General features: G+C 46.1%; 1 protein-coding gene across 1 annotated transcript in view; it reads right to left on the reverse strand.

Annotated features, from left to right (window-relative positions):
• Positions 1-6616: 6616 nt before the first annotated feature.
• CCER2 (coiled-coil glutamate rich protein 2) overlaps positions 6617-15713 on the reverse strand; it is a 178717-nt gene continuing 169620 nt past the window's right edge. Inside the window, exon 6 of the mRNA XM_069644219.1 lies at positions 6617-13388. Coding sequence (XP_069500320.1) covers positions 13305-13388 — 84 coding nt within the window. The 3' untranslated portion in view covers positions 6617-13304. The remainder of the gene's footprint in view (positions 13389-15713) is intronic.

Here is a 15713-nt window from a genome sequence, read left to right on the forward strand (position 1 = left end):
CCGGCCCCTGCGGGTGAGTCACAAACTTTCGAGAAGCTCCCGTACTGCTCTTGGGCCCGCGGTCGGGCCTGCACCGCTTCGTGGCAACCCGACAGCGTAATATCGCAACGACCCAGATGTCACAGACAAGAGGGAAGCTCAAACAGACGGCCTCCTCGTCCCATACGCAGAAGCAGGACCAGAATCTGGTCCACCTTTGGGGGGGGGACAAGGCGAACCCGGACAAGGCCGCACAGCACAAGACATCAAGGGGCACCCAGGAAACAGACGTTCCCCACGGCGAAATGGCCACGAAGGAGGACCTGAAAGCGTGGTTTGGGGAATTTCAGCTGCAATTTATGGATTCCATGAACACGCATCTGGATACCATGAAGAACGAATTCAAATCAGCCCTCCAGGAATTAAGAACAGAGGTTGATGGACTGGGTGAGAGGACGGATACCCTGGAGAGGGTGGTGCAGAACATGGAGGAAGAATCCCAACAAGTGGCAGAATTGCAGGAACAATTGACCCGTCTGACGCTTAATCTTGAGATTCAATGCGAAGATTTAGAAAATAGATTGCGCAGGTCCAACATCAGGATCAAAAACATGCCAGAGTCGGTCGAGGACAAAGATCTCAAATCGGCGGTGCAACAAGTCTTCCTTGACATCCTCGACCTGCAGGAGGAAGAAGAAATACCGATCGATTGAATTCATAGAGTGGGCCCAAGGAGAACGAAAACTCAAGGCAACCGCCCCCGGGACGTGCTGGTGGCTCTCACTCGGTTCGCTCAGAAGGAGCAAATACTACAAAAGACCAGGGCAATGGACCATATCCGGATGAATGGAGAGGAGGTACAATTTTATCAGGATATCGCATTATCAACGCTCCAGAAAAGAAGGGCCATGGCCCAAATAACAAAAGAATTCACCATGCGTCAAATTAGGTACAAGTGGACGTTCCCATTTGGTCTACTATTCTCATGGGATGGCGTGCAAAAGAGGATAACAACGAAAGAAGAAGGTCTGACTATCCTAAATTTACAGGAGCAGGATGACGACTCCCCACAGGCAAACGGATCGTCCCCACTCCCGAGGAAGATCAGGGGGGAGTGGAAGACGATGAACAAAAGAGTGTGGCGCCCTAGTAAAAGGAAATAAAGCCGACGAAGGGCAGAACCGGTCGAGCAGGAAGCTTGAGTAGGAGGTACGCAAGAAGTCCAGAATATGGAGGCAAGAAATGTGAGTCAGATACAAAAGGTGTCGGGAGGGGAGGGGAGTGAAGACCCGGAGTCACAGAAGTCACGTGGAACGGTTTAGGATTCCCTTCAAAGTTTTCCCTGAGAATGTTAGAGGGTATGAGGCACAAGGCGACACGCCTGAGCACTAATAGGAAATCATGCCATCCTCAGGGCTGTAGGGGGAGGGAGGAGGGAAACGCGCCAGTTGGGGTTTGCGCAAGTTTTGGGGGAAGTAGGGGCATTGGGAACTGGGGGAAAACCGAGCATAACTCAAATATGATGAGCGGGAGAAGGGAGCATAGGATAAGCCTGATATCACGCACACATCAATGGGGATAAAGATCTTGACACACAACGTCAGAGGCCTCAATTACCCAGTTAAGCGAAAAAAAGTGGAACACTCCATTAGGCAAGGCACATATGATGTAGTAATGCTCCAGGAAACACATATTAGAGATCGGGACAAGCAGAAGGTGCGTCTCAGGGGCTTCAATCAAATATTTCAGGCGAACGTACAGGATAAGAAAGCAGGAGTCCTTATAGCGATCAAAAACTCCCTACATGCACAGGTTAAGTCTTCATGGAGAGACAAACTGGGAAGATCCCTAATATTAACCCTAACGATCGAAGGCAGACCCCTCACTTTGGCCACAGTATACGCATCAAACACAGGGCAGGAGGGTTACCTGAGGGACATCTTGAATAGAATAGAACAGCTAGCGGAAGGGGACATCATTGTGGGCGGGGATTTCAATATGGCATGGGACCCATCCTTAGATAGATCGGGACCCAGACAGCGAGATCAAGGCACCCCATCCAAAACTTTGAAGCAGAAATTTACATGTATAGGGCTGACAGACGCATGGAGGAACGGCAACCCCACACAGAAAACCTTCTCTTATTTCTCACATGTACATGGCACCGCTTCTTGAATAGATTACCTTTGGGTCTCGGCCGGGCTTCTGGGCAGGATAAAACGAATCGAGATGGAACCCATCACAATCTCGGACCACGGTCCGCTGTGGGCAGATATTGACTGGTCAAGACATGGCCACCGGTTATGGAACTGGCGCCTCCCAGAGGACATCATTAGAGATCCGGTGATGAGCCAGACGGTAAGGGAACACATACTAGAATACATGGCCACTAATAATCTCCCCGGAACGAATATGAACACATTGTGGGACGCCCATAAGGCGGTCATTAGGGGACACCTCATTGCGCTTAAATCTCAGAAAGAGAAAGCGCACCGCCAGTGGGAAAAAGAACTAGAAAGGCAAATCGGGGCGATTCAGACTGAGCTGATACAGACGCCCACCAGGAAACTCATGCGAACGATGAGACATGTCCAGGGGCAACTGGAAACACTCAGAACGAAGAGAGCAAAAAGGGCATTACTCTACACGAAACATTGGTACTATGTTAAGGCCAACAAAGCAGATAGACTCCTGGCAAGACAACTGAGAGGGAAACAGCAGGCCCACACAATACGAGCCCTAAAAGAGGAATCAGGCCAATTTAGAACACAAACGGTAGAGATAGGAAGAATTCTGGGTAGATACTTCCAGACGCTATACTCCTCCGACTCTCCGAGGGAGGACCAGCAGGATGCCTTCTTAGCTGGGACTCGCCTACCCGGATTGACAGAAGTAGATAGACAGGCCCTAGATAGGGACATCACCATAGAAGAAGTCTATGCAGCAATACAATCCCTCCCGAACAATAAAGCCCCGGGCCCGGACGGATACACCGCCATTTATTATAAGACATATAAGGATATACTAGCCCCTATACTCACATCTCTGTTTAATACATTTGGGGAGAAGGGGGATTTGACACGGTCTATGAACGAGGCCAAAATCCTGGTCTTCCATAAAAAGGGAAAGGATGAGCAACTCCCCGCCTCATATCGCCCGATTGCCTTAATCAACCTGGACGCTAAATTGTACACAAAGATCTTGGCGACTAGATTGGGCCCAATACTTCCCAGAATAATCCACCAAGACCAGTCAGGATTCGTACCAAACCGCCAGACACACGATAATATTAGAAGAGTCCTACATCTCGTTGAAAAGATAGGCATCAAACAAACCCCCGCTGCATTGGTAGCTCTAGACGCCGAAAAGGCATTTGACAGAGTTGAGTGGTCTTTTCTATTCCGGGTTCTCCAGAAGATGGGGATGGGCAAAAGTTTTATAGATAAGGTTAGAGCCAATTATAACTCCCCGTCTATGAGAATAGCGGTGAACGGTGGGATATCGGAGGTAGTGCACCTACGGAGAGGGACGAAGCAAGGGTGCCCGCTTCTATACGCCATATACCTGGAACCCCTTTTAGCAAGAATCAGGGGCTCGCCAGCGGTGCAGGGAATAGAGATGGCGGGGCAGGCCCATAAGGCGATGGCATATGCTGACGACATGTTAGTAGCCTTAGGAGACCCAGAGAAGTCCCTCCCACATCTAATGGGAATAATTGAACGATTTGGAGAGATTTCAGGATTAAAAATAAATAGGCAAAAATCGGAGGTGCTATACTGGCCGGGAATGGAGAAAGAATCGGCTCAGAGGCTACAGACTGTCAATTGAAAATTGCCTCCGCGGGCGTCAGTTATTTAGGAATTACCCTCACAGCCCATGTAAATAAATTATACTCCCACAATTATCCGCAAACTCTAGAAAGGGTCAGGAAGGACCTGTTAAAATGGAACCCTCTATCGATCTCCTGGTGGGGCAGAATCACGGCAGTGAAAATGACAATTCTCCCCAAGTTAATGTACCTATTCCAGGCGCTCCCGATAAGACCCCCCCAGGCCTTCTTCAAAGCGCTAAGGAAGGTGGTCTCCAAGTACGTCTGGCAAAACAAGACTCCAAGAATTTCAAATGTGGTATTAACAGCTCAGAGAACGGCGGGTGGATGCGCCATGCCACATTTCAAAAAATACTACGAAGCGGCCCAACTCTGGGTCATGAGGGATTGGATATCGGAACAGGGGGAGAAAATTTGGGAAAAACAGGACAGGGCGGTAGCGACTACACCCACCAGGCACATGTTATGGCTCAACAAACGATTCCGACATCCAAACATATGCAACAGAACCAACAGATTAGATCATTCGAAGACTGCAAAACACTTCTGAACTTAACATCGAAAGATCGATACAAGTACGAACAGATACATCACTGGCTCAGCACTCCACGCATGAAAGAAGCGATGACCAGGGACTTAACCCCCTTTGATAAATACATCATGACGCATTCTGGATCTAAAAATTTGTATCCACCACGCACAAATTTATTAATACCCTAAAGGAACCTACCACTTGGCAATACATGAAAAAATGGGAGAAAACTCTAGGCTACGCACTCTCCAAAGAGAGGTGGGAACACCTATGGGGCATGATACCAAAACTGACAAGAGCCATCCAAATGAGAGAAATGTGGGTGAAGAGACTGAACACAATGTTTGCGGCCTCCCCGAACATCTGCTGGAGGAAATGTGGTGGGCGGGGTGATTGGAAACATATCTGGTGGGATTGCCCTAAAATACGCCCATACTGGGGGGAGATTAAAACTCAAATGACTGGAATTTTCCCGGGAACAGAGCATCTGGGGGAGGAAATATGGCTAGGGGGCTTCTGGGATCCGCAAGACAAAACGTTAAACACCCCCCAAAAAAGAAATTTTATGGGCCTCCTAATAGGAGCATGGCTGGAAATCGTAAAAAACTGGAAGCACGATTCCCCACCATTGGCGATAGATTGGTCACGACGGGTGTGGTCACATCTGGCTCTTGAGCTAATAACTTATAACATCCAAGGGGATCACGGGAAATTCAGAGAAGACTGGGGAAAGGTACTGGAATTTCTTCAAAAGGAATATAAAGAACAATGGTGCCCTCACAATATAAGGATATTGGACTTATTTACGTGAATGAGAAATGATCTTCCGTTGAACAATGAATACAGACTGAATTATGAAGCTCGGGGGGTGGAGGGGGAGGTTTTATTTCTTGCTATTTGTTTTCGATATGTTGTTATGTTAACAGAAACTAAATAAAAACATGTTTAAAAAAAAAAAAGATAAGTCAAAGTCTTCACTGTCTTGAGGCTGCCAAAAGATTTCCATTCGGACATCAGACTTTTTTTTCCGCATAGGGCATTATTGGGTGGGTCAGTGTGCGTTGGATCTCACATGGTTGGAGGACTTCCTAGTAGACATTAAAATGTTGGTATTGAATTTCCATTGAAACATTAGACTGCAATGTAGGGTTTCCATGGATTAATATTCGATTGGGGGATGGCTTCCAATGTGATACCACAAGCTGGATCAAGCACGTTGAACATTACAATAAATGGGCATTGAAGGGCAATGATGTCAGCACATGAGCTTTTGAATACAGAACCTGTACATTGAATGACAACCCTTAGTTTTTAAATCATACTTGATGTCTGTATCGTCAGCCACATGATATGAAAACCACTGTATATACTAGCAATGCCTTACTTACAAGGTATAACTAGACTTACTTATTAATGAAAAGTCTAGTGTAATCCTCTTTAACTGGCAAAGGCAGCTAGTGCAATGTCCTGCAGGGCTTAGAGAAGGCCCCAATGGCAGTTCAGTCAAGGATTAACACACAACGTTAACTGGAAGTCCAGCGGGGAAACACTCTGTAGATAAGGTACCTACATCTGCATAGATACCTAACATCTTCATATCATCCCTGATCAAGACACATTTATACAAAAATATTCTTAAATCCACTTCTCATCAGAGTGGCTACAGTAGTGTGTAAAGGGGAACAACGGACAGAGAGAGCCTGTAACAGTAATCCAGAAAGCCCAGAAGATCTGGCCCTCTTCCGGCACTGTCTACGGACGTCTTAGAGCAATAGGGCTCAGCCTACTTCTAAATGACCATTTTAAAGAGATAGGATATAATGCAGTTTAGCTATACCTTTCAGGGCAATCACAGCAAGAACTGTCCCATTCTTAACTAACTAAGCATGGGCTTTGGATATTGGTATACATAACTTGGCTGATAATCGGTGCCAAGTCATCTTACAAAGAGCGGCTGAGGTGCTGACATGATCTGATGTCCCAAATGGAATACGGAAGGGTTTTTCTTGCAATAATGCATGAGGGGGAGGTAAGTGCTCTATGCCATACATGGAGGGTGTTGTTAGTTGTATAGCACAAGAAGCCATTGTTGGAAAAAATGGTGATGATATTATGGGTCACAATGGGAAGAGACTACCTGTAGGCATTTCAAGGCTGCATGGATTAAATAGTCTAGTTCACAAATACATGAAGCTTTTTACCAGCTTCTTTTTTTATAAACACACATGCACAAACAAATAAAGCTTGTAACTCACAAATAAATACACCAGACACTGTATTGATAACTGTGTTTTATTGTTCCACACAGCGAGTTTTACAATGACAAAAGATAGCCAAGAAGATGCCACACTATTAGGGACTGCAGAGTGTTACCTTCTACCAGCAACCTAAGGACAACCTGATGGGGACTGTAACAACACTGCCTCCCATCAACACATATAGGTTCATCCCACGAGGGACTGTAAGTGCACCACCTCCCACCAACATGTATAGAACCAACCCAACAGGGAATGTAGGCATACATTTCTCCCGGACAAGGACTGGACCAGCCCAATAGAGACTGTATGAGCAGTTCCTGTTAGCAAACCTCATTGAACCAAGCCATGTGGGACTGTAAGAGCCCTACCTCCCACTGAAACTAATGGAGCCAGCATAACCAGGACTGCAAGAGCATTACGCCCCACCGAAACGTATGAAACCAATGCTAAATGGAGCACCGAACGCCAACCCAGCCAACACTGACAGAACCAACTCAACAGAGACTGTAAGAGCACTACCTCCCACCGACACCGACAAAGCAATCCTGGAAAGACTGTACAAGCCCTACCTGCCAATGGCACATCTTGAAGCAACTGGGCAAAGACTGATAGGGTGATACCTGCAAATATCAGTCTTAAAAGCACGCAGCCACCACCATACCCACCGGCACCCATCGAACATACCCAGAAAGGACGCTAAAGGCAATACCTTGCACAAGAAAGTCTTAGGACCAACACAGTATAGACAGTGAAAGAGCACTCTTCCCTGATTCACACTGATCAAACCAACCCAACAAGCACTATAAGAATATTGGTTTCCAATCACAGCATATAAGCCACCACAATTCGGTCTATAAGAACAGTATCTCACATTGCCACCTGTTGAGGCAACATAACATATGGGACTGTACATGCATGTGCCCCACTGTCTTCCACTGAACTAATCCAAAGTGGACTTTGAAAGCACTACCTCCTATTGAAACCGAAAGATTAGATTCAGTAGTGTAAGAGGGCTACTGTCACCAATATAACTACCCAAACAAGTATGTCGGACTACTGCAGGCTAAAGAACCAACCTAATAATGGCTGTAAGGACACTAATTATTACTAACGCCCAATGAACTACTGCAAAAGGAACTGTAAGAGTGCCGCCCCACGCAGCACCATGACATTTAACGCAACAGGTATTGCACGAAAACCCTAAACATATGAAAGTTATATAATATGTACTGTAAATGTGTCACATCTCAACAGCCTGTATATCATGATGCCAATGGACTCCGAAAAGCACCATCTTCAAATACAAGAGAACAAACCATACAACTCTCCCCTAATATTAATATTGCTACCAGTAGAACCTTGCCACTAGGGACTGTGATGGCAACAATTATTGCTGATTTTTCATTATAAAGCCATCCCAACCCATAATATAGCAGCATCCCTGAAAGAGATTGTAAGTCCCGCAACTATCCATCACAACTAGAACCATAAACTGGAACTTGTAAGAAGACAAACACCTACAAATCCAACCAAATGAGGCCTGAGATTATCTGCCTTCAACAAGAGTTTAGAGTAGACCATTAGAGAGGCACTTCCCATGAAACGTATAAAGCCATCTCCATGCAGGATGTATGAATACTGCCGCTAAGCAACAACTATGGTTCTAGTGGACACTGCACTAATGGAGACCTATCTTTATGTCCCTGAACAGACACAGGCATGCACATGTAAACTAAAAGATCAGACTAAAAAAGAACTTTCCTGAAAGCACAGGGAGACCACTAAGTTATGCGTACACGAAGAGTAATTTATGAGAGTTCTTCTCTCGCACCCAAACCTATACCACTATTGCATCAGCGAATGGAGAGGCACCTCCTGCCATTAGGATTCTCCCAATGTGTTTTAAGACCACTATGTTACATTGGCACTTGTCCAGAGCTTCCTCTCACCTGCACCAATCCATCACCTCTATTAGGGATTGAATGATAACTTGCATCACCCAGAGGCAACAGTTGGACCGCTGGACACTAGAAAAGGGACAGTAAGTTTCAGTTTCTAGTTTTCTGTGCAACCGCCACCATAGTATTCTAAAGTGTCCACAGTGATTTATGTACTACACCCATCTAAAACATTACAGAAGTAGTAATGAGAAAAGACAAAAATCTCTACGACTGTACAGAATCATTAGTGGCGTGTCTGCAAGTCTTGACAAGCTTTACCTATTTCTGTACCTAGAATTAGATATAAGAATTGTAACCCTATTGGGTGTTTCCATTGGTGACTGCAAGAGGCCTACCTTGCCTGTGCAGGTACAGAACCATTGCAATGGTCAAATAATGAGCTTCATTTGCGCTGTACATCTATAGGAGACCCCCAACGGGAAATGTAGAAGCTCCATCTTTGTTGTTTACGAGATCAGCCAATAGGGAGCACATGAGCACAATCTTTTGTAGATCTATGCAAGACTCTGATGCACCATCGAGTGATGTGCGTGCTCCAACACTCTGCTGTATCCATAGGACTCTGCCAATGGTGAAGGTTTGAGATCGATCCCTCCGGGGGTGCACATGAGATCCCACCATTTGGTAAACATGAATTCCACTAGGACCAAAGCAAGAGTGAACATGCTGTGTAGCCTATTTTCCTTTCCTGTCTGTCTATGAAATCTCTCCAATGGTAAACACATCAGCCCTATCTCTCCTGGGTAGCTGTCAGGTCCTGCAAATGGTGACCACAGGCCCCACCGTGCACCCGTAAAGGCTCTTCCCTGTTCCCATAGGGCCATGTCAAAGAACAATAAAATCATCCAATGGTGAAAGTAAGAGCTCAGCCTCACCCCTCTGCAAGTGGGGTCCTGGTAATCCAAGAGTTAAAAACTACCCCTACCCCGGGTGCTCAGATAGGTCTTCTGGCTGTGGTTTTATAAGCAAAGCTAGTAATAGACGGGAGGAAACAGACGGCAATGACTGATTGAGATGTGCACATTTACATATATTCCCCCACCAACGATGGTTGAGAGAAGATCACTATTAATGTGCTTCTCTGCAATACCCCCCAATGGTGATTCCAAGTGCTATATTGCTTCTAGTCACCAGGCCTGAAGTGCAAGCCCAGCAAGTTAGTGTTGGCCCATTTATTTGGTCAAAGTGGGCCAGTGTTTTGGGATGAAAGTGGGCCCCGCTTTTTGGCGAAATTGGGCCAGTTTGAAGCCTAGCTTCACTGTGCAGCTAGTAGTTGTGACCAGAGTTACTGAACAAATAGTCTATAAAATACACAATGAGCAACACATCATCAAAAAAACTCCTTTTGAACTACTCAATCAATCTGTCACAAAAGGAACGAATTGCCTTTGCACTTTTGGGCCACTTTTTCAGTGGTGGCCTTTATACCCCAGTGTTAGTCACCTATGTAACCTTGACAGTCGTCAGTACCATTGATATGACATTGGGGCATTAAATGGGGGAATTGGAGGCATATGATGTTCCCTAGGGTGTTTGGGCAAACCCCTCCCAAACCAAGGGAGAATGGAAGAGCCTTCCCCTCGCCCTGCACCTTGCATTGCACAATGACAATGTGTGCACTCTATCACAATCACCCATGTAGATTGTCACATTATCATCAATGCCATCATTCCTAAACACCATCCCAAGCCGAGCTGAGAGAGTATAAGCACGTCCGGCCGGCACCTGGACGCCATTGGTATGGCCTTGTCAACAACGGCTGCATATATTATGGCTCATGTATTCCGTACATTTCTTACTTTACGGTTATTGCTTTTATTGGTAGTAAATGTCACATTGCCGCATTCTATATGGCCCGGTTTAGGATTAAAACACAGAATTGCTTTAGAGGAGGCAAGAGCCCTTCTTCCCTGAACTTAGGAGACAGGGGAGGACTGGCCTATAGGGAACTCTGAAGATTTCCCAGAAGGCCTCTGCACCATGGGCCTCTTGTGTGTGGTATTTCCAAATGTTCTCATAGGAAAAGGATTGGGCTTGCTGAAAATGTGCAATATGGGGCCACTTTGAAAATGATGACCAGGGCCTCTTTCGGTTCCCAGTCTACCCCTATTAGGAGATTACCGAAAATGATGGCTGGGTGGCCCCAGGGCTCAAGTCGAGGGTACTCGCGGGTGGACAAGTGTGCCCACTTTTTTCAGAGGGTGGACTCAGTCCCTCTCCCAGCTAAAATGAGAAACTTTGAATGTTTTCTTTGAATTTATGAATTAAAGCCGACCTCGGGGACCGAACCAAAGTCATCAGGTCAGACACTTCACCACTGGACTATATAACCTGACGAAAAACAATAAACAACTAAAGGTGAAATGTGCCATTTCAGTACTGCAAGTTCCAGGGAAAACATTTGTATAGGTCCTTGGAGTTTAAAACATGCACACCCTTTAACATTTCCAAAAACACTATCAGAAGAAAATATACTCTTGGTTTTGTGTGGGTGATGATTTTATGAAAAGCAAATGCCATTCACGCATTGGGTGTTTATGCAAACCAATTTAATTAAATGTGCATATTTCACCTTGATATGCCAATTTCTGGTGATGTCGCATCCCATTGCATTTGTTGATGAGTCCCCCACTTTGATTTTTAGGACTTGACCCCCTGAGTGGTACAGAACATGCATGCCAACATGCCCCATTCCATAGTGGGACTTTTAATCCTGGATCTATAATGCGAAAATCCAGGACTGCAAATCCTAGAATGAAAAAAGCAAGAGTGGGCTAGCATCGCCAGAATGGGCTAGTGCATGTTGGAATATCCAAAAGGACGAAAGCATGAATCTTAAACCATGCCATGTCTGAGTGGTTAGCGGTCCACCCTTCCACTCCAGCTCCTCTCCAGGAGTGGACTGGGAACCAAAAGAGGCCCTGGAAAGATTTACTGGAAACCAAAAGAGGCCATGGAAACAATTTCCAAAGTGGCCCCATAGTCCACATTTTCAGCAAGCCCATCCCTTTTCCTATGAGAACATATGGAAATACCACACAAAAGAGGCCCAGGGTGCCGAGGCCTATCGGCAAATCTCCAGAGTTCCATATAGGCCAGCCCTGCTCTTCCCTCCCACCACCCCGACGCTGCCGGAACATCACAAATAACCCCAGAAGGTGTAGCGCGGTCACAATGTATGCGAGCATTAAAGTCCCTCCCCACTGCTGCAAACTGCGCCAGACTGTGTCAAGGCCTAAGTTAAGAAAGTCTTAAAATCCCATGCATAAAAATGTGAAAGTTGTTCATTTTTTATGCTTAAAAGTTTTAGGAGTAAACGACTTTCAAGACGAAAAAAATTTCGAGGCTCCAAAGATTGCGGTCATATTTTAAACACAGCGCTTTCTATGGAAGTCGTATTTGTTGTGCTTTCTCTGGACTTAAAAACGTCCTAAAGGGTTTAATTGAAGCACTGGCTGTTACGGATGAAATCACTCGTTCTTGCCACAGAGAGCGCGCGGCTGGGCAAGGCAGGACGCAGGGCCCTTCCCCCAGATCCGAGCCTAGAGATTTGGTCTATTTCTGGGTCACATTCTTGCTCTTAAACTTCGCCTTTTTTAGCTGTTCGATGCCCCCTGTTTTCCTGATTCTTTCTGTGCTAGAGTGACCCCTGGGACTCCTGTGATCACTTGTTATGTTTCCAGGGCAACGGCCCTTCAGTGCCTGCCAGGGCCTGAGGTAAATTTAGCGCGCAATGAAGGAAACATACAGTGCCCAATGTTTCGGGCAGATACGCCTTCATCCTCTGCCCCTTCACAAGTGTCATGCAAAGATATACATGATTTAACACTCAAAGTTGCAGAACTAGCATTAGGGCGTTTTCACCGCACCTGTGAGTGAGTGCCCCGGTGAGGCCCATTCACCCTTTGTTCCAGGTGTTTGAATGGGTGGGGACATGGGGGGTGGGTTGTGCGGAGTTCTGAGACTCTCCACTGCAGTGGTCCCCCACGCCCCCCCCCCTCAGCAAACCTCACAACACTGGAAACTTGTGCAGGGGCGATCTTTGGTGGGACAGAGCGGCAGAGGCCAATTCCCTAGTTAAGTATATTGAGTAGCACAGGGCAGAAGTCTGAAAATACAACACAAATAGGTTATTTAGCCCTCAAAATCGAGACTATGCGTCCTCAGACAGTGCACAACTATGAGGAAGGCTTCCTTATGCCGGGGACGAGATGTGCTTTGCAACTGGCCCCAAAACCCGGAGAATCATTGACAAAGTGAACACAAGAAACAGGGGGGGGGGGCATTGAACTCTTCTGCAATTAGATGACTGTGTTACTCGAATCTAGAGTGACACCTAGCTCCCATCAACTCAGAGCAAGACGATTTGGGGCCGGTGACCTGGAGAAGGAGGGGGACGAGTGAGAGTTCAACCACTTAGTTATCAAGCAAGATTGTGCTTCAATGAAAGGACTTTTGAAGGGCACCCCACTGAGGGGCACCTGCCAAGGGGCGCTGGAAGGAATGCTGCATCACAAACCTCTGACACTCTGATCCTGGGAACTGCAAAGAGTTTATACACATAGAGGTGAACGATGACGACACCTGCGTGAGGGGCCGGTGTAATCTTGGCAGGGGAAAAGGAAAGTGTCAGAAGCTTTTAAAAAAGGGAGAAACAAAGTGACAAGTGTACAGAGAAGAGAGCTGTGGCGCTCTGTGGTGTGAGCCGGTCCGTCCCACCCGCAGATGCTCTGGTACGCCACATATCACCCCCTATGGAGCTCTCGCAGTTTCTCCGCTGCCTTCTTCAACTCGTACTCGATGTCCTCAAGGTTCTCCAATTCCTGCTCCTGTTGGAGAAGAGATGAGAGGTGTGAGGAGAGTATGGTGACCCCCTTGATCCATACACATCACATTCTGGCAGCACGTGCAGGTGGTTATGTGGGCAAAAGTTGCAAACATTTGGATTGTGGCAATCGTCCGTCAGTCCAGGACAAGCAGTTGGGAATTTGTGTCATTAAGAAGCAACATTTGAAATGACCAATTGGAATTAGGATTGAGAAGAAGGTCATCTGAAAGATCAACGGTCTTGCAAGGAACTTGACAGAATACGAGTCACCGGCACTACTCAGGATAGTCAGTGGATTTCCAGAATACCAGCTGGAATTCTGTGTTGGCATTCCTGAAAACATTGGGGCGGTAGAATGTATGAGAATCTCCAAATACTTTCCCATCTGCCCTTCAGTCTTCCCTGTAGCTGAAAGGGATTTAAGTTGATCGCTAAAGACCCACACACAAATAAATGAAGCGTATTTATGATGTCATTCCGAGCATTAGAGATTTTAACTTACAGTTAGAACTATGCCTCTGCTAAAATATTGAGGAATTGGGGATTTCATGTCCAACGAAGATTTTGTGTCAAATCTCAGTTTTGCGGGAAGGTGTAGAATTGACCAGATGACCTTGTGTTCACGGAGCCTTCATCCAGTCCTAAGTGTGGCATTGGAGGGCTAGTGGAGCCGAAAGTGGGTGAATGCTGGGACAAAAGTTTGGTTCTGCTCTGATACTTGCTGTTGCTAAAAACCAAATCAATCAGGTGGATGGGGTGGTGATTGAAGATAAGGTACGGGGGGTGGGTGCTGTGGTCAGCTGATTTCAGAGTGGTGCACTCTCCCAAGAAGGGAGGTTAAAGCTTTTTGTCTGGGTGCCTCAGTGGGGTAGAGCTTTCAGACCCTTCACTTTCATGGAGTCTCTCCACCCAGTATGCCACACCTGCTGCCACCTTGCGCAAAAGCCTGACTGGAGGAATCAGGCACTGTTCCTCTGCTCCAGGCCCTTCCATCCAAGGATGATGAAATTAATGCAGGGAGGGAAGGCCAACTCTTGTGGAAGCCGAGGATTGTGGGAGCTCCTAGTTGCTGACCAGAAGTGGCCAAATAGCTCAGAGGATTAATTGGTTGGCTGCAGAAATGTCTTTAATGAAACAGTCAGACGTTTGAACCTTGGCAGTCAACTATTTGTTATTCCAACCTCTATTAATGATGAGCACTTATTTCTCAGGAGGATAGCTCAGCGGCAACGTGCTCGCCTTGGAAGCATGATGATCCGGAGCAACACAGGTTCAATCCCCGGGTCTGCGCTTAGAAACCTCTGTATATTAAGCATGTTACAAATATCATATCATAACATTCTTTACCAATCTTCTATACCACAGAAGGTGCGGTAGCAGCTGCTATACAATTAGCAATTGTAATTAAAGATGGGCTGTAGAAATTAAGCTGGTCTAGTGGTGATAAAGACTGACAATACTCAAAATGACAAAACTCTGCAGAGGGGATGAGAAGGAAGATCTGCAGTGGAGTGATTTTTCTATTTTTTAGCAAAATGACAGTGTCAACTAACAGTAGTATTGGAGAGGGCGAGGGCCATTTATTTAAAAACCCAAGATTGTGCCGTACATATTGGGGATCTAGAGGCTCAGCTGGGAGAAGATTGATTTGCTTTTTATGATTGAAAATGAAGCAACAAACAAACACATTTGCTTGTCTATTAATTTAAATCACTGATTCACTTAGGGCCCGGTGGCTGTCTCACAGGATGGAACAACATTGTGTCTTTTGTCAGTCAAAGATGAGACAGGTCAACCAATGACTGGGTCTAGGTTTCCTGCAAGGTGTCAACGTGTCTCAAATTCAGAAAAGAGGCCACAGGGCAAGCAACAAAGCATACTTTTCTCAAGCAGTAACCTCCTACTCCCAACACATACATCCTGATTACATCCCGCCCGTCCCTAATGGCTGCACTGATACTAAATCCCTCCACCCACAGCGTGTTCCGATAAAGGAGCAGTCTCAGAACCACCATGCCTCTCTCTGGCGAGGAATTGCAGGAGCGCAGTGGTCTGTAAGTGGCTTGATTCACTTCTGGGCCCCTTGTGCTACAGTGCTTTTGGCATCAGTGATCCTATTGTGCCACTACTGCCTAATCATACCACTGCTTTGGGGGACATTTGAGGGGATCAAAATATATTGATATAAAGGGTATTTTTCATGGGATCAACAGGATTTTTTAAACTCTAAGAAGGACTGAGGTCATCAAATGGGAACCATATTAACATAGCAGGATAGTAAAAAGCACTTTCCGTGATCCCCAAGTGGAAATTACTTTGACTGCCA

The sequence above is a fragment of the Ambystoma mexicanum genome, chromosome 2p, assembly GCF_040938575.1.
Source record: "Ambystoma mexicanum isolate Mex_15411 chromosome 2p, UKY_AmexF1_1, whole genome shotgun sequence".
In the NCBI taxonomy this organism is placed as follows: Eukaryota; Metazoa; Chordata; class Amphibia; order Caudata; family Ambystomatidae; genus Ambystoma; species Ambystoma mexicanum.